This window comes from Callorhinus ursinus, unplaced genomic scaffold (genome assembly GCF_003265705.2).
Source record: "Callorhinus ursinus isolate GAN/ISIS: 27379988/994484 unplaced genomic scaffold, GSC_fseal_2.0 scaffold3, whole genome shotgun sequence".
NCBI classification, from domain to species: domain Eukaryota; kingdom Metazoa; phylum Chordata; class Mammalia; order Carnivora; family Otariidae; genus Callorhinus; species Callorhinus ursinus.
In genome coordinates this window covers 62,923,738-62,948,274 of record NW_027397065.1, presented here as the reverse complement: position 1 = coordinate 62,948,274, position 24,537 = coordinate 62,923,738, and the positions used below count along the sequence as shown (strand labels likewise).

General features: G+C 39.6%; 1 protein-coding gene and 2 pseudogenes across 1 annotated transcript in view; 2 read left to right on the top strand and 1 right to left on the bottom strand.

Annotated features, from left to right (window-relative positions):
• LIFR (LIF receptor subunit alpha) overlaps positions 1-22,027 on the bottom strand; it is a 53,258-nt gene extending 31,231 nt beyond the window's left edge. The window contains exons 1-6 of the mRNA XM_025867370.2: positions 21,883-22,027; positions 19,727-19,841; positions 16,917-17,056; positions 11,193-11,356; positions 4,477-4,651; positions 2,409-2,663 (exon numbers count right to left, since the gene is read on the bottom strand). Coding sequence (XP_025723155.2) covers positions 2,409-2,663; positions 4,477-4,651; positions 11,193-11,356; positions 16,917-17,056; positions 19,727-19,841; positions 21,883-22,027 — 994 coding nt within the window. The remainder of the gene's footprint in view (positions 1-2,408; positions 2,664-4,476; positions 4,652-11,192; positions 11,357-16,916; positions 17,057-19,726; positions 19,842-21,882) is intronic.
• On the top strand, positions 5,989-7,252 carry LOC112820275 (nucleophosmin pseudogene; annotated as a pseudogene).
• On the top strand, positions 10,652-10,817 carry LOC112820537 (U4 spliceosomal RNA; annotated as a pseudogene).
• Positions 22,028-24,537: the final 2,510 nt, after the last annotated feature.

Below are 24,537 nucleotides of genomic sequence, written 5' to 3'. Positions count from 1 at the left end.
CAATATATGGTGGGTTAACAGGATATCCATAAAGGAAAGAAAATAATGAATCTTAATCCCTAACTCACACCACAAACTGCCCTTCCTGTTAAGTTCCTAAAGAAATCCCTCTGAAGGGAAATTCTATCGCTGCTTCTGAGTTAACAAAAATTGAATAGTTCAACCCCAAATGCTATAAATGAAGGTGAAATTATGAATTAAATAGGCTTGTTCTACTATTATGTATAGAAGAGTAGAACAATGGGGCACCTGGGTGGCTCAGTCGTTAAGTGTCTGCCTCCAGCTCAGGTCATGATCCCAGGGTCCTGGGATCGAGTCCCGCATGGGGCTCCCTGCTCTGCAGGTTGCCTGCTTCTCCCTCTCCCATTCCCACTGCTTGTGTTCCCTCTCTCTCTGTGTCTCTGTCAAAAAAAAAAAAAAAAAAGAGTAGAACACTATTGGAAACAATAAAAACCTGATGAATAGTCTCATCTTCTGATTTTTAATTTTTCTCTTTCATACTTTCAAGTGGATATCTCACTTTTTGGTATCACTTATCATAGGGTAGCCTCACTCCATATACCATTGGTTTTTAACTTACACTCCATAGTCATTTGTGAGGAATGTTGCAAGTCCTTCCCTAAAATTCCATTAGGAAAGAAATTTTCTTTCAAGTTTAAATTTGAACATAATCTCTCTCTCACTTGAATTCCAAAAGTTACAGCCATCAAACTGAGAAGTGCATCTAACCCCGGTTATTCCCTTGGGAATATATGAGCGATGCAACATAACTCAGCCTAAATTTCACTGGAAGGAAAAGAGAGGTGGAGAGCTGCTGGTCTAGAGCACCGCTGAGAATCCAGAAAAGGGGAAGAAAAATCACCACGATCCAAAGAAAAATCACAAAACCCACTCAGTACATTCCACACCCTTTGATCATGAGACCCTTTAGACCAAACTCAGCCTCTGATTCCGAATGCTAGGGAGGAAGGGAAGCAGCGCTGCTGGGGGCAAAGCCATCCGTGCACCACATGCCAGTTACCACAGGAGAGGGGACAGAAACACTCCAAACACAAAGTCCCTGTGGACATTCAACACAAGCTACATAAACAGGGCAGTCCCTCACAACAACTTTCGGAAATGTCATGGAATTTTAGAACTGTGGGAATGACAATGTTAATAAAGAAGCCCCTGTACTATGAGGCATATGTTACAGAGAGGACACAGCGAGAGAGGGACCCTTCCCGAGCCTGTCCTCCAGCAACCCTCTTCTTCTCAGATATACTACTTTGAAAGCTAGAGAAGCACATGTTATGCCGTCGAAAGATTTTGTGGAAAATTCATTACTGTTTCTTTAATTGGGGGTTGTTTTAAAAGGTATGTTTTTAAATTTTAATTTTAAAAAGACATGTATGTTTATATTAGGTGGGATGTTTTAAAATTTTAATTTTAAGAGGTGTGTTTTAGGTGGAAAATTGACTGTGAGTAAGCCCTCGAACACAGGGTCAGGGGCACTGACCTCGCATGCAGTCAGAAATCTACATACAGGGCACCTGGTTAGCTCAGTTAGAAGAGCATGCAACTCCTGACCTCAGGGTCGTGAGTCTGAGGCCCACGTTGGGTGTAGAGATTACTAAAACAAACTTAAAAAAAAATCTACATATAGCTTTTGACTCCCCCAAAATTTAACTACTAGTTTACTATTGACTGGAAGCCTTACCTATAAACATAGACAACTAACACATATTATTTTGTATGTTATAATGTGTTATATTCTTACAATAAAGTGAGCTACAGAAAATGTTAAGAAAATCATAAGAGGAAATGCATTTATAGTATTGTAGTTATTGAAAAAAATCCATGTAGGGGTGCCTGGGTGGCTCAGTTAAGCATCTGACTCTTGGTTTCGGCTCAGGTCATGATCTCATGGGTGGTGAGACCGAGACCCATGTCAGGCTCCACGCTCAGCAGGAAGTCTGCTTGAAGATTCTCCCCCTCTGTCCCTCCCCCACCTCTTGTACACCCATTCCCTCTCTAAAATAAATAAATACTTAAAAAAAAATCCATGTATAAGCAGACCCATGCAATTGAAACCTACTTTGTTCAAGGGTCAACTGTATATGAAATAATTCCTAAACAATGTAGTATTAAGAAATGTTATATACAAACTACCCTTGACTCAGCAAAACTGTTAACTTAAGAATTTAAAACTAAGCAGCTGGATGTTTCAAATCTTACTACAAAAGCTACAAGTTATATAAATACAAACATACAGAAAACGAGCTTAGAACTCATCTTAAAACAAGCAAAAATTCTGGTGTCTTCATATTAAAAAAAAATAGAACTGTCCATGTCCCTGGAAATAGCATTAAAGCTTTTAAAGAGGCCCAAAGCAGATCAATAGGAACTCTTTAATATTATATACTTACATCCTGCGAAAATAACTGTCCCAAATATGTTATCTTCCGTTGTGAAAACCACATTTGTTCCGCTATTTGCAGAAACAGAAATATTATGGATCTTGATTGCCACATTTTCCCCATCAAGATGGATAAGGGGACAATTTGTTTGGCCAATCTGCGCTGATAACACTTTTTCTTGAGTCACACAACAAAATGTTATATCTGAGCCTACAAGTATCACTTTGTCTTGAGGAAAAACCTTAGTCTGAGAATCAGGTGACCCTAGAGAGAACAAAAGGAATTACAAATACCTTAGAAGTCTTTTACCATAAAATAGCCCAGTGTATATAAAACATACTATAAAGTGTTTTCTAATAACGGCGGCCCAAAGGACCTTTAAAGGAGCAGGACATATACAAGAAATAAATAAAAACCACGTATATTTTATCTACTTATGGCTGATAATGGGGGAGCGGAGGGGATTTCAGGCCAATGCCCAAGGTCACAGGTTAATGTCTAAGAAGTCTGAAGGTTCAAACTAAATGGGTTTATATCCATATGTGAAAAATCCATACCAAGAAAATGTCACTCATTAAATAATTCCAGTCCTTTGAAATGATTTCTATGTATTTAGGGCAGACTTCTTACTTTCCATCAGCCTGAATATATGTTTAAGTATTCCACATCCTAAAGAGCACTTTTTCCTTAACCTCAACTCTCTGCAGGTTAAAACCACACCTTTGCTTTTATTTTCCTAAACGTCCAATCTTTTTAATTATCTCTAGTTTCCTTTCTATCTACTTAGTCTCTAATCTACCACAATCTGGCTTCTACCCTGACCATTCTACTAAAATGGCTCGCTGATCTATTTGTTCAGTCCAATGACCACTTCTCAGTAACCCTTGCCTTCAACATCCACAGCATCCGACATGTTGCCTAAACTCTAGCTTCTCAAAACTCCCTTCTCTCTTGGGTTCTACTCTGAACCCTCTGGCTACTGTCTTCCACTCTGCTGGCTCTTTTTCTTCCATCCTACCCTTAGACATACCAGCTTGTAAGACATGTGTCCCTGGTCCCCATTTTCTTTCCCCGAGTACAGCAACCTCTAGATTTAAACAATTTCACATCCCATGTATGTTGATGACTCTCAAATATATATCTCCAGCTCCTAGTAATCCGTTGGATGCCAGACTTGTATTTTCGACTGCCTGAGACATCCCTACCCAGAAACTTCCTAAGTACCTCAAGCTCAACATATTAAAAAATGAATTTATCTTTCCCACCTAAGTCATTCATGTATTTCCTGTTTCAGCGGAAAGCATCACCAGCTACTCAGCTGTCCAAACTAACAGTCACCTTTGGCTCTATTTCTTGGTTAACAAATGCACAGTCACTAATTTTAATTCTGTCTCTTCAGTGTTTTCATACCTTTTGCCCCTTTTCCTTTCCAGACCCACATGCCCTACTTTACGCCTTCACTGTCTTTTGTTCAATGGCAGTAAGATCCCCCTTACTTATCGACGTGCTTCTAGTCCTTCCTTCCTCTGACCCATTTCTCCATGTGGGCACTAGAGTGGATAATCTACAATGATAACCAGCCTTCTGAAGGACTTCATTACACTGTCAACAATTTTTCAGGCCTCTCTTACACTGCCAACGTTCTACCTGCATATGAGTTTCATTCAACGTGCAGATGATTTGGGATTTGGGTATACTTACAGATCCCCATGTTCTCTGCAGCTCATAGGGATCTGCTCTGTGGGCAAGAAACTAGAAGCCATTTTTTTTTTTAAATATAGACTTGATCTCAATAACATCTACATAAAATTTTTAAATGTTCTTCAATGCCTACCAGTGATCTGCAAACCTGGATGTTTATCTAATGCCTTCAGAAGATCTTTAAAAACAGATTCCTGAATCCTATCTCAGAGTTTTTAAATCAAAATGTTCTGGGACAGAGACCTGGAAGATCCCCAGGTGACCCGCATGAAGCCAAATGGCATTTGGAGAACTGAAAGCTTACACTAAACCTTACCCTTACGCAAGACTAATCTAATTCATTTGAGAAACGAAAGCTTTTTAAATGTAAGCTTACAAGAAACGTTCTTCAGTGGGCTCCAGTCACTCCACTCTTTGTGACCAGAGAAATGAGGATCATCAACATAGCATCTAATTCCCACAGAATGAGTGGCGCACTCCAAGGGCATGTCTGAGGTCCAACTCCAGTGATGAACTGTATCTTTACCATTCACAGTTGTGTTGTGGGTCACCTAAAAAATGAAGACAAACACAAAATAAGATTTCTAAGTAGTGATATGTTCTGCTTCCTTAAAAAACACAATAAAATGTAGACAATCACCACTAAGTTAAAGGCTTGCCCTTTTGTACAACCATCTTGGTTTTCTATAAGGCATAATAGGAGAGTTACAGGAACAATAATGATGATTCATTTATGTTTACTTCTTTTTTTTAAATTCCAGCATAATTAACATACAGTGTAATATTAGCTTCAGGTGTACAATATAATGACTCAACAATTCCATACAACACCCGGTGCTCATCACGACCAGTGCACTTGTTTACTTCTTCAGTTTTAGGCTCCACTGCATGATTATACATGATGTTAATATTCCAAACATTCAATACAGTTCACAAATGTACCATTGCCAAAAATGATCTCCATTTTTCATCAAGAAAAAAAATTAATGGGTTTGTACTTCCAAGAGTTAAAGGCAAAGAAAGGAACAGCATCTCAACAAAATAACTGTTTCAGATCAGATTTGTTTTTATATGCAGCTTATAGTAAGATAAAATATTAATCTCAACTGTGAAAAATGGGAAGGATTTCAATAAAATATCAAAGATCTACTAAAAGAAACCTTGGGAGCTCCAGTTAAAGACAACAGATTAAATAACTGTATTTCCTTTTCTCTTATCTTCTGAAATCTTTCTAAAACGAAAGTACACAGATTTTTTTTTTTCCTAAGGCATAGATGCACAAAGGCAAAAACCAGAAGAAACAACACCAATGAAATTCTGGATACTGGAGAGCTGATGGACAACAGTAATGGACTCAGAAGACCTGAGAAAGCTGAATCTTAAGCCTCCAATGGAAAAGGCAGAAACCACCTGACTTCTATCATGGAAATGCCAAAGGGCTCAGGAAGGGGCTGTACCAGGCTCCCCTAGAAATGCAGTGAAGGTGAGGCGCAGAACAGAAGACTGCTTGAAAGTTGTTTGAAGAGATTTTAGGTACCCAGATTTCCCTCCCACATTCTGTGCTACCAAAAGACTACCCTTCTTCATCTTGGCAGAATGGAGATTTATGATCTGGAAAAGTAAAACACTACCTCTGGAATGAAGAATCTCAGAAAGAGCAGAGAATGGGAAATACTGTACCCAAAACAAGGGGATTGCTAACCTATGCACTATGAAGGCTGGGATGCTCCTGCCTTCTTCTCCTACTCAGCCCTCAGGATACTGATGGCAGAGTTGCTACTTACCAGGTAGGAACCTAAATCAACTTTCCTGGGGCATATGAACAGGTCAAGCTAAAAATCTAAAAAAATAGTATTAAGATTTTGTCAACTAGCCTGGTGTGATTCCATCCTGTGCAGCTGTTCTGTGGAACAGTAGTCGTTTATCTCTGTCCACCTTCTCTCCCACCTAAGTGCGTGCCACCACCCCATGGAAGATTCGATGGACATGGACATGAGCCCCCTGAGGCCCCAGAACTATCGTTTTGGTTGTGAACTAAAGCCTGACAAGGATTATCACTTTAAGGTGGATAATGGTGAAAATGAGCACCAGTTATCTTTAAGAACGGTCAGTTTAGGAGCTGGTGCAAAGAATGAATTGCACGTTCTTGAAGCAGAGGCAATGAATTAAAGCAGTCCAATTCAAGTCACACTGGCAACTTTGAAAATGTCTGTACAGCCAACGGTTTCTCTTGGGGGCTTTGAAATAACACCACTTGTGGTCTTACGGTTGAAACGTGGTTCAGGGCCTGTGCATATTAGTGGACAGCACTGAGGAGCTGTGGAGGAAGATGCAGAGTCAGAAGAGGAAGAGGAAGAGGACGTGAACCTCCTTAGTATATCTGGAAAGCGTTCTGCCCCTGAAGCGGCAGCAAGGTTCCGCAGAAAAAGTAAAAACTGCTGCTGATATAGGTGATGATGAAGATGACGACGACGACAATGATGATGATGATTCTGATGATGAGGAAGCTGAAGAAAAGCCTCCAGTAAAGAAATCTATATGAGATACTCCAGCCAAAAATGCACAAAAACCAGAATGGAAAAGACTCAAAACCATCAACACCAAAAACAAAAGGTCAAGACTCTTTCAAAAAACAGGAAGAGATGCCCAAAACACCGAAAGAACCTAGTTCTGTAGAAGACATTAAAGCAAAAATGCAAGCAAGTATAGAAAAAGGTGGTTCTCTTCCCAAAGTGGAAGCCAAGTTCATCAATTATGTGAAGAATTGCTTCCGGATGACTGACCAAGAGGCTATTCAAGATCTCTGGCAGCGGAGGAAGTCTCTTTAAGAAAATAGTTTAAACAGTTTGTTAAAATTTTCCGTCTTATTTCATTTCTGTAACAGTTGATATCTGGTTGTCCTTTTTATAATGCAGAGTGAGAACTTTCCCTACCGTGTCTGATAAATGTTGTCCAGGTTCCATTGCCAAGAATGTGTTGTCCAAAGTGCCTGTTTAGTTTTTAAAGATGGAACTCCACCCTTTGCTTGGTTTTAAGTATGTATGGAATGTTATGATAGGACATAGTAGTAGTGGTGGTCAGACAAATGGAAATGGTGGGGAGACAAAAATACACATGTGAAATAAACTCAGTATTTTAATAAAGTAAAAAAAAAAAAAAAAAATTTTGAAAAAAAAAAACCCAACCTAAACAACTAAAAAGAAACCCCAAATAAAAATCCCTGGAAAAAAAAAAAAAAATTCCAAATAAAAAAAAAAAAAAAAAATTAAAAGTCACTCACTTAAATGTGAGCAGCAATGAAGATGACCAGAAATTGGAGAAAAAGTTCTAATATGAGAGTCAAAGATCAAAACAAAGAAAAAAGCAACTCGAAGAAACAGACTATACAGAAAGAAAAAAAATTAAATAACTGGTATCCTCAGAGATAAAGATATTGCATCCATAAAACAAACAGAACAGACAAAAGGGATCTCTTGCACATTTAAAAAAAAAATCTATTAATAGAAATTCAATAGCAGGAATGCAAGATCAAGTTTAAGAAAAACTGTTCAGGAAACAGAGCAAAATAAAATTACAGATGGAAAGTAGGAACAATTAAGAACATTAGAGGACCAGTCGAGAAGGTCCAATTTCTGAAGAATTTCTGTAAGGAAAAAAATAAAAAAAGGAGAGAACAGATATGAAGAAATCAGAGACATAAGACATAAAATAAGAAAATTTCCCAAGCTGACAGACATGTGTTTTCAGACTGAAAGGGGCCCAATGACTGTCTAGTACAACAAAGGAAGACAGACCCACAAGAAGAAGCAGATGGAACAATGTCTTCCAAATCTTGAGAAAATTCCCCAACCTACAATTCTATACCCAGCTAAAGTAGCAATCATGAATGAGTGCAAAATAGACATTTTTTAGAAATGTCACATCTTAATAAATTCATCAGGTAGCATTTTACACTCCCATCAGAAGTGTGTGAAAGTTCCAATTGTTCTGCATATTCTCAATATTTGGAACTGACAGTCTTTTAAATTTTGTTAGCAACCAATTTAAATTAAAAAAAAAAGTATATCTGCAAGCTACCATTATAGGTAGCAGAGAATATTTATAATAAATAGCAAATACCTACTAGAACATATGCTTCCACCAAAATGAGGAATTAAGAGGAAGAATTCAGGAAAAAGAGGATCCATCACAAGAAAATGGTAAAAGGAATCCCCTGGATGATGATGGAGACCCCCTGGTCCACAGCTTCCTAAGAAATGTGCCAAGAAAACACTGAGATTTGTCCTAAATGGCTTACGGGTATACATAGGTATTAATCTCTTCAAACCTAGTGTTGGCTGGTAGGAGTGGAGACAGCCAGAGCTCCTGAGAAACCTCTGGCCACAAAGAGTCCTCAGCTATTTACCACACTCTTGCTCTACCAACACTATACCTACGTGAACCCTATGTAAACAGGGCTGAGAGGTAAGCCAGAAGGCCTCAGAGAGAGCTATTCACATTTAGCTGATAAAATACTAGTGTGTTTGAACAATTCAACACAAGATTCATACAACTTGGAGAGAATTTAGGATTGAATTAATGGGGCACAAAAATAGCACTAAAAATACAAGAAGCTGTGTCCCCCAAAAAGGAAAATAATAGTATATGCTACTTGGTTTAGTTGTGGATAGTGTTTATATAACTATAATACAAACAATGAATGCCAGTCTACCAAACATTATCACAGAATGATACAACAATACAGGAAAAAGATGGGAAATGTGAGAGAGAGAGAGAGAGAGAGAGCAAGCACGCCAGCATGCAAGTGTGTGCGCCCAGGCCAGGAGATGAGAGGACTAAATTCTCATCTCCCACTGTTACAATAAAATGCTGCTCAAAACTGAAAAGAAAAATTAAGGAAGAGCAACATAAGCATGCTATCTGGACAATGGAAATAATTAATAAAAGAATCAGCTAAAAGAACTGAAACTTGTTGTTTACACGAAGAGCAAAATGGGAGGGGCCGAGGGTGCTGCAGAGCTCCCAGGTGTCACTCCTATCCTGGTCCCCGCAGTGCGCAACTTCCACACCCATATGTGAGGCCATGGGCAGAAACCGTCAAGTTCTAACTGATTATTATTCTATTCTTATTACACAATCACAAAATAATAGCAAAGTGACAGTTCATAAGCAACTCTGCCTTAAATAATGATATTAATAACATATAATTACAAACAGAAAGGTCACATTTTACTACAGACCTGCATTACTTGCCCTCTCATGTTTCACTTTTTAAAAATTCCTTTGTTCTATCTCTATTTTTCTGGCCTCGTGCTCTATTTCCCCATATAAAGATTTTTTTCAAAGATCAGATCCCCAAAAGTACTACTTTGCCACTGCCATCTTGTGATGCATCTTGTGGCAATGAGTTACAGCACCTTAAAAATAGTATTTCCATTTCTTTATGCTTGATTTCACTTACACTTCCAAGAGTAACCCTCTTATTCTAGCATCCCTTAGGTAGGCCCCAAAGAAGTAATGACAACTAGTAGTTGTATTTAGCAGCTTTATAGATATTGGTATCATTTACTAAAGTAAATACTTGACACCACTTCACAAATGAGAAAAAGGAGGTTTTGGGAAGTTACCCAAAGCCACTAAGTGGTAACCCACCCAGCACAAAACGTCAGGCCATCATAAAGAGCTACACAGTACAATTTTAGATAAGCAAAAGTTTTAAGACAACTGTGGTAGAGCAGTATCAAAGCTAACTCCAAATTAGATTGACAGGAAAGAACTGCCATTAAAATTCAAGAAGAAAGACGGCATTTTAGGCTGAGGAAATTAGGATGGGCTTTAAAATAAGGGGTAAGATTTGACTCAGGTCTTGAAGTGTACCTTCAATTTGCACAGGTGCAAAGGAAGGGAAGGCATCTTATACAAAAACAAATACATCTATTTTGTAACAGAAACTGCAGTGGTTAAGAAAGAGCACAGAGTCCTGGCTCCACCACTTCATGTCTTCCTGTGTCTCTGTAGCTTCATCTATAAAATGGGAATGATGCTGACAGTGCCCCCCTCGCAGGTCTGTGGTGAGGATGCATGGAACGACCATATACGGAGCTTTTAGAACACTGTCAGCAATGGAAGCACTGCGCGCACGCGCACGCCAGCTACAGTTAGGGCTGCCACTCATTTAGGAATGTAATACACAGTGTCAGAAAGGAAAACCAAGACAACAACTATGAAATACAGGTTCATCCTATTTTTTATCTTTACAATCTGGCTTATCTATGTACTTAGGCAAATAACTGTAAAATCATGAGATAGCCTTCTAATTCTTAAATCTCTAACTAAGCATATTTCAAATCCAATGAGAGGGAAAGGGAAAAGAGTAAAAGGACAAAAGAGGGAATTCCCACATACCCGCTGTCAAAACATTTCACAACTATTCCCCATTCTCCTTTAGATTAAGAGGAAACTAAAGACAGATCATAGGGAATCCATTCAGCAACAAAATTTTTTAAAAAATAAGAGAAAAAACATGTACTATTAAAAGTAAGAACGTTATAAGCTTTGCGCAGTGGCAGTATCGTAGCCAATGAGGTTTATCCGAGGCGCGATTATTGCTAATTGAAAACTTTTCCAAAAGTAAGAACGTTATTTCAGATTCAGATAAATTCAAACTTAGAGGCCTATACAAAATTTCTCTACAATTACTATGACTAAATATGTTTCAAAACGTTTTTATGTTTATAGTATGACGAAAGTAAAAATAATAGTAAATTATACGTATATATTTATTTATGTGAAAACATGCACATAAAAAAAGCTGGAAACACAAAAATAACATTTATTGTGGTCAAGTGGTGGAATCATGGATTATTCCTCCTTTAATTTCCTAAATTTACTAGAATTGGTAAGTAATACATTATTTTAAGTTATACACTATTTTAATAGGTGATTTGAGTGATAGCACATAGTTTTTAATGATATCTGATCTACTTCCTTAACAATGTAAAAGTTCACTGATACCACCTTAAAAATCTTTTTAAAATTACTTGGTTTCTTTAATGTCACAGGAAAGAAAAATCTATTTTGGTTCAAACTTACTAATTTTACAATTTCCATATTTTCTTTACGTAGAATTTTAATTTCCCAGATGACATTTAAATGATATGGAAAAACAGAGCCTCTGTCATTCCACTTTAGGTGTAATGTGGAAGTTGAGAAATCAGCCGACAAATTCAAGATCTCTGGAGTGTCTGGAATTAAGGCTTGAAAAAAAGAAAACAAAAGACATGACTCAGTAATGATTTTTCATATTGTAATTCCATTAATCAACTAATTTTAAACTCTATTCCTTCCGGATCAAAAAATAATAAAAAACTAAAAGCAAACTCTCGGGATACCTGGGTGGTGCAGTCAGTTAAGCATCCGACTCTTGATTTTGGCTCAGGTTATGATCTCAGGGTCATGAGATGGAGCCCCTTGTCCAGCTCTGCACTGGGCATGGAACCCTCTTAAGGTTCTGTCTCCCTCCACCCCGCCCCCTGCCTTGTGCACGCGCTCTCTTAAAAAAAAAAAAAAAAAGTAAACTCTCAAAGTGATTACTGAAAAAAGAGAATATATGTATTTATTTGCATAAGCAGTTCCCAATGATTCATCCGTCAAATCCGAGAAAATTATTATCAAATCCTAATATGTCTTCTAATACAAATAGCCACTGTGTTCCTACAAAACTCTAGTGTCATCAGTCTGGAATCTGTAAGGAGGCAACATCAGAGAGAAGTAAAGGAGCTGCCTCTGTATGACTATAGGTCAGGCCTAAGAAAATGCTGGAATACGGAAAGCCTGCTCTCGTAGAGATCGCCATCTGTTTTCTCTGATGCTGGCAGAAGTCACCCACTTGGGGATGCTATGAGCCATTCCTGGTATAGGTATCTGTAAACAGCAACAAGACCATAGGAATGACCAAGGCATTGAGTGAGGGAGCCAACAGGGTACTGTGCAGAGGTGGGAAGTACTCAGCAGGATAGGAAGTCCTTCAGAAAGGCTAGGTAAGCTGTGGTGTGCAGGGCTCTGAGAGAGAGAAGGTGATTAAGTGGGAGACCACTGGGGAAAGGCTGACCAGAGTAGCAAGGATACGGATCATGACACATCAGCACGTGCATGAAGGATATGGAAAAGGAAAAACTCTGATGGGCATTTCAAAGAAATGACAGGATCAAAGAAATGAAGGATTAGTATAGTAAGAAAGGGAAACATCTAAGATTTCCTCAAGTTTCTGGCCTAGAAAGGCAAAAGGAATCACGGACATTGTGAAGAAATGCGAGAGACAGGCTATTGATGACCAAGAGTCAGGGAGGGACAGGTCAGTGGAGGGGTCTGCCGACAGCGAGTGAGAATGGGGCCCATCAGCACCATGGACGCAGACTCAAGAGGAACTCACTGAGTGTAGCTGAAGAAACAGACTTGAACGCACGACTCAAAAGAGCCGAAGCTTGTTTGAGAGTTGAGAACTACCAATAGACAGTCACACCTTCAAGGAACCAGAGAACCCCAGCAAGAATCCTGAGAGGCAGAAGGAAACCAGAGAAGATCCGGCACTGCTGAGACTAAAAGAAATCAGTTGTCATTGAGGCCAAATCAAAGAGTTCATAGAAGAAAAGTGAGAAAAGACCACCAGCACTGTCACTGGTGATAAAGAAGCCTGGGAGGGTAGAGGGCTCTGAAGCCGCAACACAAAAGGTAAAGAAAAAAACCATGCTCAAGGATATGGTAGCTTACAGGGAGAAATGGTTAAAAAAAAAAAAAAAAAAAAAAAAGGAGGGGGAGGCAGAAAAAGTAAGGTATTCTTTTAAAATCTTCCAGTCTCCCTACCTAAAAGGGATGAGTAAATTATTCAATGAAAAACACGTAAGGTGTGAGCCTGTTCCGTTGTATGAAACACAGGCTTTCTGGTATGAAGGGCAGACAAGATGGGGACTCTTGTCTTGCATGTTCTCTCTTCCAACCACGGTAAGTGAAGGTAAGTTAAGACAGCTCCAGAGACACATGCTCTTGGCCCATCCCTATCCTAGCACTGTCCCATGGAGCACAGGGCCGGCTAGAGGAGTCACGGCAGGCCCAGACTGCAGGACTTTACAGAGGTAGGGTAGCTGAGTGTGCTAAGTAACAAAAATGGCAGAGCAAACCAATATAAATTAGTCTTGGAAATTAAAAACAAGTTCTTATTAAATTTAACTAAAATGTGCTGACCACAGTGCTCTATACTGGATCTGTGTAAAATATCTTCGGCTGGACAGGAAATAGTACCTGTGGCTTCAACTAAATACTATACAGCAAAGTCAATGGTTTCACAGCTACCTAAGGACAGTGGAGGATGCTTTACAGGACAAGTTTTAAGTAGGAGCTGCTTTTAAAACAGAAGGAGCCACTATATCGTACACCTGAAACTAACAGAACAAATACTATATGTTAACTGACTGGAATTAAAATTAAAAAAACAAAAAAAAAAAAAAACAAAAACAGGAGGAGCAAGAAGTTGCCTTAGTGCCAGGAGAGGGAAAGTTCAAGGTGCCAGTGTGACCACAGAGCAGAGGCTTCTGAGAACATGGTTCTTTCAAATGCTTCAGGCTGTCACGATATAGTAACTTAAAAATTATGAAACATGCGAGCATTTACACTAAGGCAATATTTATCTATCAAAATGCTCCCTCCCTGGAAAGTACACGTAATTTACATTTTATCTAAACAGAAGTGGGCTATTCTTCAAAACACAAGTCATAGCCAATACATATTTCAAGCTAAAAGACAGTAACAATCACAATTACGCAAATGAAAGGATTAAACACACACACATAGTACACTTCATAGTATACTTCCCCACAGTAAAATGGAAGTTTCCCTAAGAGTCCACAAACTATTATCTGCATTTCTTTCCAGCTAAAATAGACACTTGAGGACAATATTAACTTGCTTTCTAGAAGACACTTTTCAGCTGGGAAATAAATTTAATCACTTGTGTTTGTTTATTTTTTTAAAGCTAGTACATCTTTACTCATAACCTCCATGCTTTTCTTGCTTAAACATCAGAGGATGGGAGCTTTCCCAGCTCATTTATAGGATCCACATTATTTATTCTGTCTCAGCCAGATCTTATTTTCAGGTTATTTTAAGAAACTTACACACTAGAAGTCTTACAAAGACTTATTTCTGTGTTTGCCCTTGTCAATTAGAAGCTTAGTATGCATATGTACATATATGAAATACCTTGTTTGCTTTATATGTATAGTGTTGAAAGCATCTGGAGAAAACTTAATTTCTCAAACTTTAATTCAGTAGCAAATTGCCAAAAACCCAGATCCTCTAAGGCACGGGTACACTATCATTTCATACCTTCTCCCAAACAGTAAGTACTCAAAAGATTTGCTGATGCATCCACCTCCTTTTTATATTCATCTAGTTTGATTTTCAATTTTCTTATCAGTATTATAGTAGTAATAGTAATATCTTATTATTGAGATACTATTAATCTAATATTCTAATAATCAGACCCAGTATTATTAAAAATGCTATCAACAAATTACGTGATATGTAAAAACAATGAACTATTCATCCAGTAAGTAATCTAGATAATCTGTCTTGATTTGCCCTTCTAATTCTTTCTGTCAAACACTGTCATCTTCAAGTAGCTTCCCAGGCAGAACCTTCTCAGTTACCTGCTGAAAAATCAAACAACACAATCCGGCTCTCTGACAGAGTCCTGGGGAATTTTTTAAAAATCTGGAATAAAACTAAGATTCCTTATACCTTACTATAAAATAATTCCAGATGAGTAAAAGATTTAAATCGAGCATGATAACAAAATCAAAAGCTCAAAGAAAAAATAGTGAAAGATTCTATTTATATAAAAATGAAAACCAGGAAGTTTAAATTTTAAACTTGGAAAATTATTTGTAGCAAATATGATAGAATTAATAACCATAATATAGAGAGCTCTTATGAACCGATGAGGGAAAAGATGAGTTTCAACACAGAGAAAATTGAGAAAGGATACAAGTTCAGAAAAGAATAAAAATGGTAACTTTTTAAAAAGAAGTAATCACAGAAATGCAAAAACAAAGTGCTGTAATTGGGGGGCCATCAGATTGAAATGGCAAAACTAAGAGAAATGGACAATACCCAGTCTTAGCAAAAAGTAAAGAACAGGGCGCCCCTCTAATAGGATTTTGTGGAAATGCAAAGAGACTTGGAAGTTTTAAAAAAACAACTGGCAATGGATATTAAAAGTCCTAACAAGGGGATTATCTTTAATGCAGCATTCCCAATTTTAGGAATTTAGCCTAAGGAAATTGAAACATACATGTGCAAAACAAGCTCATTAAAGCATTGATTATAATTCTGAAAAACCAGAAATAAAAATCTCAATGTTAATAATCAATCACTTAACATATTTATGATACCTCCATTCAGTGGAATACTATGCAGCCTATAAAAATAATACAGATTTAGATAACAAATTGAAAAATCTATGTCTTCTGTTAAGCAGGTTATAAAGTAATATAAAGCTCACTGCTTTTATGTGTATGCATAGAAAATAAATTTAAGTGTTAGCAGTATTTTTCTGTAGGTACTGAGATCATGGCTGATCTGTACAAAACATTCTCACACAGATCTCACATCCAGCTATAGAAAGAAAAGAACAAACATGGCTCCCCTTTTGATCCTGAAAGGCAGTGAGACAGATGCGAAGTTCCTGGAAAGCTTGCTTTGTTATCCTTTCAGAATCTGTTCTATCTCAGACACAGACCACTCCCAACAGGCATCTCATCTATGAAATTGGACAGGTCACCAAGTTAATTATATTTTTCCCCTTGTTTCAAAGTAAGTCATCCTTATAAGACTCATTATAATATCATTCTGATGCCACACCATAATAGTTGTCAGGAGCAAACAAACCTGCCTCCCCCTCCATTAAGAGTCAAGGCTCCTGGGGTTTCTAAGGTTTCACTGTGTAGCAAAATTTCCATCTCCATCAGCCTGGGTCTATTTCATGACTCCACTCAGCCTGTAACCTTCGTCATAGGCATTCAGTCAACACATTTGTAAAAGATGCTCAGCACCTGTGAGGCAGTGGGCTAGGTGCTAGGTGTAGAAGAGAAACCCCCTGCCCTACTTGAACCTATTTTCTTGTGGAAGCGACACACAGTAAGTGCCTTATCACATAATACATTAGTAATGCAACTGTGAGAAATGCCACGAAGGAGAAATACACATTGCCTAAGGGAATGTTAAGAAAGGAATAGGGATGGTCAAAGACCACTTCGTAGAGCACGGGACACCTGAGAAATTCTGAAAGGTATGGAGGAATCAATGAGGCGAAGAGGTGACGAGAAAAGTATCCAATGTGGAAAGGATCGTGAACTCTGTGACATCTACTTTTGATTGACTAGACAGCAGTTGGCTTCCTTCCCCAATCTTGGCTGTGCTCTATAACCCACAGTATGGTTGCTGGGGAAATGCAAGCATTAGTCTAACTGCCATTCAAGAGAAGAGTAAATTTCTGCCAATTATGAAGCACTGCAATACTAAGCACAAAGGCACTGTGCTGAGTTCTTTTTTCTTAAGATTTTATTTATTTGAGAGAGTGTGGAAGCAAGAGAGAGCACAGAGGGAGAGGGAGAAGCAGACTCGCCACTGAGTGGATCCTGGGGCTTGATCCAGGACCCTGCGATCATGACCTGAGCCAAAGGTAGACGCTTAACTGACTAAGCCACCCAGGCGCCCCGTTGCGGAGTTATTTTCTAGTCAATTTTCTTTTCAAATACTTACAGACATTTTTTTCATTTAGTGTGAATTTACTTATAAGATTTCCAAAATCATACAGAGGGTTTATTGTTATTTCATGATCACCAGGTAAAAGAGCAGGGATTTTAGTATTTGTTTTCTCTGATTGATAACAAGAATGAGACCTGCAACAGAAAAAAAAAATTTTAATTAGCAGATAAAATTAATAGTGCAACTTTCACAAAAACATGATTAACACAAAATGTGGTGGAAAGTATGTTCTTCCGTACAAAAACATGATAGGTTATACTGCATCTAAAGACTGAAAAAAGAGAGGGTAATGGTAAGTGCATCAGTGTGGAGGATGAATAACCAGACTGTACCAGAGAGTCGAGTGATAAGCAGAGATGATTATTTCAAGAAGCTTGGGATCTTAGCATGCCCTTCAAACTCCCACCAACCTTCCCTCGGCAGCCTTACCTGGTGCCGCACACCCCTGCCCCGCTACAGCCCTGCCCTTCTATCCAAGACCATCATGAGGTCTCAGGCTGAGATGGTGCCTCAGATACTGAGGACAGGAATGAAACTGGCTGCTTGTGACCCTCAAACACACCCTCAATCTGTCCGCAGCTCCTCTGTTTTGGTCTAATGTTCAATGTGAACAACACTTTCTCTTCCCCTCTGCTTTCAAAACTCTTCCAGTTCCCCACCCATATCTCTTGGACAAAAGTCGGTTTTCTCCCCTTGGTTCCACAGCCCTTTGAACCTTCACAGAGCACATTCACATTCTTTTTATTGTCCTTCATGTACATTTCTAACTTCCCATGCCAAATGGAGCTCAAGCAGAGGGACTCGGCAGTGCCTCATGTGACCCTGCCCAGCACCCCACCTCTTTACGTCTACTCCGGACTCCGACTTAGACAGGTTGGCTCACCTCCTGTCACCCTCACAGGGGGAGGCTTCCTTAGGTGCCAGTAACACAAAACCACTTGAATTTGCTAAATCATGCCATTTTGTAAGTTCATGCCATGGAACCCATATTCTTTCAGGCTGGAATGTCCTTCTGTCCTTTTTCTGAGAAACTGGGTCTTCACACTCCACAGTCACACCTTGGACAGCCTCTCTGGGGCCCCACACTCCTCAGTCAATGCCCCCTCAGCCCTTCACATATAATTTCCGTCAGCACTTAACTCATGGTGATTTGTTTCTGTGAACTCCTGCAGAGCCAGAACAACTTCCTCTCTGTGTGGCCTGAGGTAGTCATTCATGCTATTTACCAAATGTTTCAGGTTCTCCCATTCTGGATTCACAGCAGGACTGTACTTCCTGCTGAAGCAAGGCAGGCGATGGGACTTTATTTGCAGAGAAATGTGAGTGAAATTCACATCTGTCCCTTCCAGAAGAAAGCTCTGGAAGCCAGTGTAGGCTGTGCTCCCTTCTCCTGTCTTCATGCACTGGAGGGTGAGGGACCCCTAGGTTTGGGGCCCCAAGGAGAGACTGGGGGCAGAGATGCTAGCTGACCCAAAATGGACACAGAACACAAGCAGGAAATAATCCTTTATTTTCACAGCAGAAAATAAGGAAATAGGATTTTAGGGCTGTTTCTGCAACACAACCAAGCTCCTCCTGGTTGACAAACATACCACAAAGCTTAGGCTAACACTCAATAAACCTATACCAAACAGGAAAACAACACCCAAGTAACATTTAAATGCACACTTATGTCCATTTACATGAGGGCCACCCATCAGCAAAAGGGGACTTGGAGCTGCCCTGCTCAACAACTCAGGTGTTGCCGAACCACTCAGAGCCCTGCTGGAATCGGGGAAAGGGAAGAGAATGTTCCAGTTTGCAGAGAGCCCAAAGGCCTCACCTCTAGGCTTTGGAGCTTGTGGCCCTCTCCCAGATTACCTGAGAGGGGAAGGTGGGGTGACAGAACCTGTTGCTAGCCTCCTAATGTCCTTTCCCCCTTTCCCCTAATAACTCAAACTCACGGTTTATCCAGGCACACTGCCCCGTCTCTTATGCAAATAGGCTTTATTATTCGACTAAATTCTGCCAATGAGATGCAAGCAGAGGTGTTGTGTGGGACTTCTTAGAGGTCTCTTTAAAGAAAACTTTTCAGGGTTTTTAAAGAAAGCATCCTTTTCGGGGCACCTGGGTGGCTCAGTCGTTAAGCATCTGCCTTTGGCTCAGTTCATGATCCCTGGGTCCTGGGATCGGGTCCTGGGATCGGGTCCTGGGATTGAGCCCTGCATCAGGCTCCCTGCTCGGTGGGAAGCCTGCTTCTCCCTCTCCTGCTCCCCCTGCTTGTGTTCCCTCTCTCTGTGTCTCTCTCTGTCAAATAAATAAAATCTTTAAGAAAAAAAAAAAAGCATCCTTTTCCTCACTGCTTTCTGGAATGCAGACATAACAGCCACTCCTCAAGCATCCTTGAACCATGAGATCACATGCTAAAGCTGGCAAAGCACCATGATAGAGAGGAACCTGGGTCTCTCATCAACAACCATGCCAGCCTTGAACTGCCTATTCCAGACCTGACGTATTCTGTTAGGCAGAGTCAAAACTTGAACCCAATTGATCTAGACAGATGTTGGTTTGGGACAGACCAGTAAAACTTCCCTATAGATCAGAATCCACAGCATATGAAAGGGGTGTCCTATACAATATTCATATAACACAAAGTTTTGGCCAGGAAAAGGGTTTGTTTCCCTTGATATAAGATTCAGATTTTTTAGGAAATAGACAGCTAAGATTTAAAATTTCATTAAAAAATTTCTAGAATCAAATCTCTATGCTCTAATATTAAAGACCTTTAGGTTATAGCTATTCATTAACCAAAGTATTTCTATTACCTGTTTTCGATGCAAACTTCATAAACAGTACCACGGCCTGCTCCAGAGGGTGCTTTCCAAGAACAGTCCCACACTTGCAAATTGTTAGTTATACACTTCAAATCACGAGGAGCCCCTGGAGAAGGAAACACACACACACACACACACACACAGAACATGCTTAATAATTTAACGGCACCATGAAAGGCCAACATATCAAACCACCTTTAGTCATGAGTATGAGCATATGCGCCTGCACAGAATCCACGTTCTTTGTGCAGGGATGAGCCTGCAGTCACAGAAGGGGCTGGTTTTCTATTTCTTTTTGTAGCTGTGGATTAAAAAATGAGAGGAAACCAATGGAAGTAAGCCAACCACTAGACCACTTAGGGACCGAGCCTCCATCAAAGTTCCACCTTCAGCCACTAAGATAAATGGAGGGAGTCAAGGAGGAGACCCAGAGAGGGCCTGGAAGAATTTTATCTACAATAGGCCCATTTGCCCCCATTCCTCCCCCCGAATAAAGTAACTCTAAGTAAAAATTACGTGTTTCCCATGCCACAAACACAGCTTCTAAGCATTCCTAGCCACACTGTCCCACTGCCTGTTACCAGACTGCCACCTACACAGAAACCCCACAGCCAATCTTTAAATTTGTATGAAGCAGGGGTACCTGGGTGGCTCAGTCAGCTAAGAGTCTGCCTTTGGCTTGGCTCGGGGGTCCTGGGATCTAGCCCTGTGCTGGGCTCTCTGCTCAGCAGGGAGTCTGCTTCTCCCTCTGCCCGCACCCCTGCCACAGTCTCTCTCTTTCTCTCTCAAAAATAAATAAAATCTTTAAAAATATTTTTATGAAGCATATTATATTTAAATAGTAATGAACTCACACAAGTCTCTGAAAAGTATGTCTTCTGTGTAGGCCTAAACAACTGACAAGTAACGAATAACTTAGAAGACTGTAATCCTAATAGTATTTATTCATACCTATAAAACAATACTAGGTCACAGAATACATTCTCACCATATAATGAAAAACTGTCATGCTAAAAAGAGAATGAAAAGAAAGGAGGAGGGGTACAAGAGGGAGAACAAAAGGAAAAAGTTAAGGAGGAGAGGGAAGAAGGGAGGAAATAGAGCAATTAGACTGTAAAAAAAGGTTATTCCATCTCAGACTCTCTCTATAAATGTCTCTGAAAAGGTTTTAATTTTTACATGACTGGCATGACATTTACAGTAGCAATAAATTACAAAGCTACTTATACATGACAGAAAACAAAAACATTAGAAGCACTCACATTAGAAATCATCAGTAACCATACTAAAGTTATTTAACAGTGATCTCGGGGGAAAAGAGAAGATCTGTTTAATTATGGAAATAATATAAAAACTCAGAGGCAGAAGGATGATAATGTTCTTTATAGAAATAAGCTAGGTAATAACATCTACACAAACATTCTTAATATATTTAAAGAAGATGAACACAACATATTATTAAAGAAAGAGATTTAGATTTCATTTATATGACATTCGGAAAAGCAAAATTATAGACAGAAACTAGGCCAGTGCTGGCTTGCGGTAGGGAGAGAGGAGCTGAGTACAGAGGAGCAAAGGGAATTTTCTGGAGTGGGGAGTGTTCTGTATCTTGATTGTGCTGGTAGTTACATGACTGTACACATTTGTCAAAACTCACAGAATTTTATCCCAAACAGGTGAACTGTATTGTATGTAAATTATACTTTTTTTTTTTTTTCCTGGGGAAAGACTATTCATGGGCCTTTTTAAAAGAGAACAAAAGTACACAGGAAAAAAAATGACAAAGAAATGGATTTTTTTTTTAAAGATTTTATTTATTTATTTGACACAGAGAGAGCAAGAGACAGAGAAGACAGAGAGCAAGCAAAAGCAGGGGGAATGGCAGGCAGAGGGAGAAGTAGGCTCTCCACTGAGCAGGGAGCCTGATATGGGGCTCCATCCCAGGACCCCGGGATCATGACTCAAGCTGAAGGCAGCCGCTTAACTGACTGAGCCACCCAGGCGCCCCAAAATGGGGTTTTAACCATAAAAACCTGAAGGAAAGGTTCGATAAAGACACAAGATCACCTCATAATCAAAATAGTAATAGCAAAAAAACAGCAACGGCATTGCAATCAGTTCATTCTCTAAGGCTCAGATGCACTTACCCCTTTTCTGGCTATTTACTTGGTTCATTAAGTACAGGAGAATACATGTTAATAAGAGCCACTGTAAATCTGAAGTCATCCCCATTCTTTTACTATCCACCATCCAGGACGGTCTTCTCAAACGTAAGGAAAGGTTCATCATCATCCGTACAAAGTAGTCAGTCCTAGATGAGGAGAAGAACTTTCAAATGGTGTTCAAAGTGCTGCAAAGAGACCTCTTGCACTATGCACAACAACATGGAAAGTGGATACCCGCAAATGCACATACTGTACGTTAGTAACTCTGTAGACTCTAGACTCAAGCTGCCTTGGCTTTAGGAGATGTGAAGAATCAAACGCAACTGTTGCTTTAGGGATCCATTATAGGATAAGTTTTCAAATGACAGGCTTCAAGTTCAAGATTATAACCAAACACATATTTCTCAACACTCCATTCCAATACTTCTACTACAGTATAGAAAAGGAGTGAATGAAACTGAAGTTTTGACAACTTTCAATGATATATGGAACATTTTTAATTTCAATTAATATAGTCATTTATGACAAGTAATATTTTTCTTTTTCATTTACATTGTGATAAAAGTTTCTATTTCATGTAAATTTAAATGAAGAAAAAATTAGGATAAATAACAGTATAGGGAGTCCACAGATGTGGCAAAAATAGGGCCCAATACACACAAATGACTCAAGTGCAACAAACACTACAACAACTATAACAGAAAAGGGACCACTGCCTTATAGATAAGAGTTGTCTACACACATGGGCGAGCAGGGACTGAAGCCGGTGCGCTGTGGAGAGGGGGCCGCAACGAAGGCAGGCACTGTTCAGCCTAAGAGCTCCTGAGACACTTGTCAGCAAATGACCAGAGAGAGCCTACCAAGTGCCGGGTCCCCATCCAGGCACTGGGGGTGCACACTGAACCAAAGTCCCGGCCCTCCAGGAGCCTGGAATCTAGGTGGGAGATACATATACATAAACTACTAAGAAATTTATGATCTTGATATGTGCTTTAAAAACCAGAAGAAGTCGATGTGTGTGATTCAAAGTGTCACCTGAGCTGAGTCCTGACTAATGAGAAGATGGCGAGGAGCAAAGAACAGCAGCAGCAAACAAAAAGGACAAGCTTACTAGGTTCAAAGGTCAGGAGGAGCAGCCCAGCCCAGACCCTCCTGGTCAGGCCATGAAGGCCTCCAGGCCATGGAAAGGATTCGGAGTTTAAAACACAACAGTGGATTCTTCTCTCAACCATGTTAATCAGGGGGGGATCCATATCTGATCAGCCCTTTGGAAGATTTCTCTAGCTGCTACATGGAAGGTGGACTCTAGGGAAATGGAGTAGAGGTAGGGAAACCAGAGTCCAGGTGAGATCACCAGTGGTGAGGACTAGGGTTCTAAAAGCAGAGGTGGAAGAGATGGTCAGATTCAGGATCTGTTCTAGAGATGGAGGGTCTTCCCAATGCACTAGAGGCAGGGCAGTGTGGTGATTTAAGAACATGGACTGGACATCTGGGCTTTTTCCATATTTTGGCTATTGTGGACATTGCCGCTATAAACATCGGGGTGTGTGTGCCCATTTGAATTACTATTTTTGTATCATGTGGATAAATACCTAGTAGTGCAATTGCTGGGTCGTAGGGTAGCTCTATTTTTAGCTTTCTGAGGAACCTCCATACTGTTTTCCAGAGTGGCTGCACCAGCTTACATTCCCTCCAACAGGTGGGTGGAACTAGAGGGTATTATGCTAAGTGAAAAGAAGTCAGGCAGAGAAAGACAAATACCATATGATTTCACTCATATGTGGAATTTAAGAAACAAAACAGATGAACATAGAGTAAGGAAAGGAAAAAAAAAGTAACATAAAAACAGAGAGGGAGGCAAACCGTAAGAGACTTTTAACTATGGGAAAAAAACTGAGGGTTTCTGGAGGGGAGGTGGGTAAGGGGATGGGGTAAATGGGTGATGGGCATTAAGGTGGGCACTTGTTACAATGAGCATTGGGTGTTATATGCAACTGATGCATCACTAAATTCTGTGAAACCAATAATACAATATATGTTAACTATATATGCTAACTTGAATTTAAATAAAATCTAAAACAAAACAAAAATGGACTGGGGCTGAATCCTAGCTTTGCTACTCGTTATGTGGCCTTAATCTCCCTGTGCCTCAATTTCTTCATCTGTAAAGTGGGGATGATAACTATATTTCCCATAAGTTTGTTGTAAAGATTAAAAGAGTAAATACGTGTAAAGGACTTAGCAGAGTGCCACACACGTAGTAAATGGTGTAAGTGTATTTAGTGTGTTGTGGGAGATACAGGGAGAGGACAGGAAGCAAAGATGGCTACAGATTTGGTGGAAACATAACAATGGATGGGTGGTGGTGCCACTTAAATCCTCTCTGGGTACATAAAGAGGGAGGCAGTGATTTACTGTTTATAGGCTGTTTATAGATGTTCTGTTTATATCAGAGATCTGTTTCAGGACCTCAACCTTGTCATGTTCCTACTTCCAAAACAGAAACGGAGGCATTCCCTACAGAATGTAAAAGAACTACCCAGGAAATGAGAACAGCTAACAAAGACACAAGTGTCCAAGAGGAAAGGCTTCCACATCTGACACTGAGGGCTTCCTCAGAGTAATGATGTTCCCATC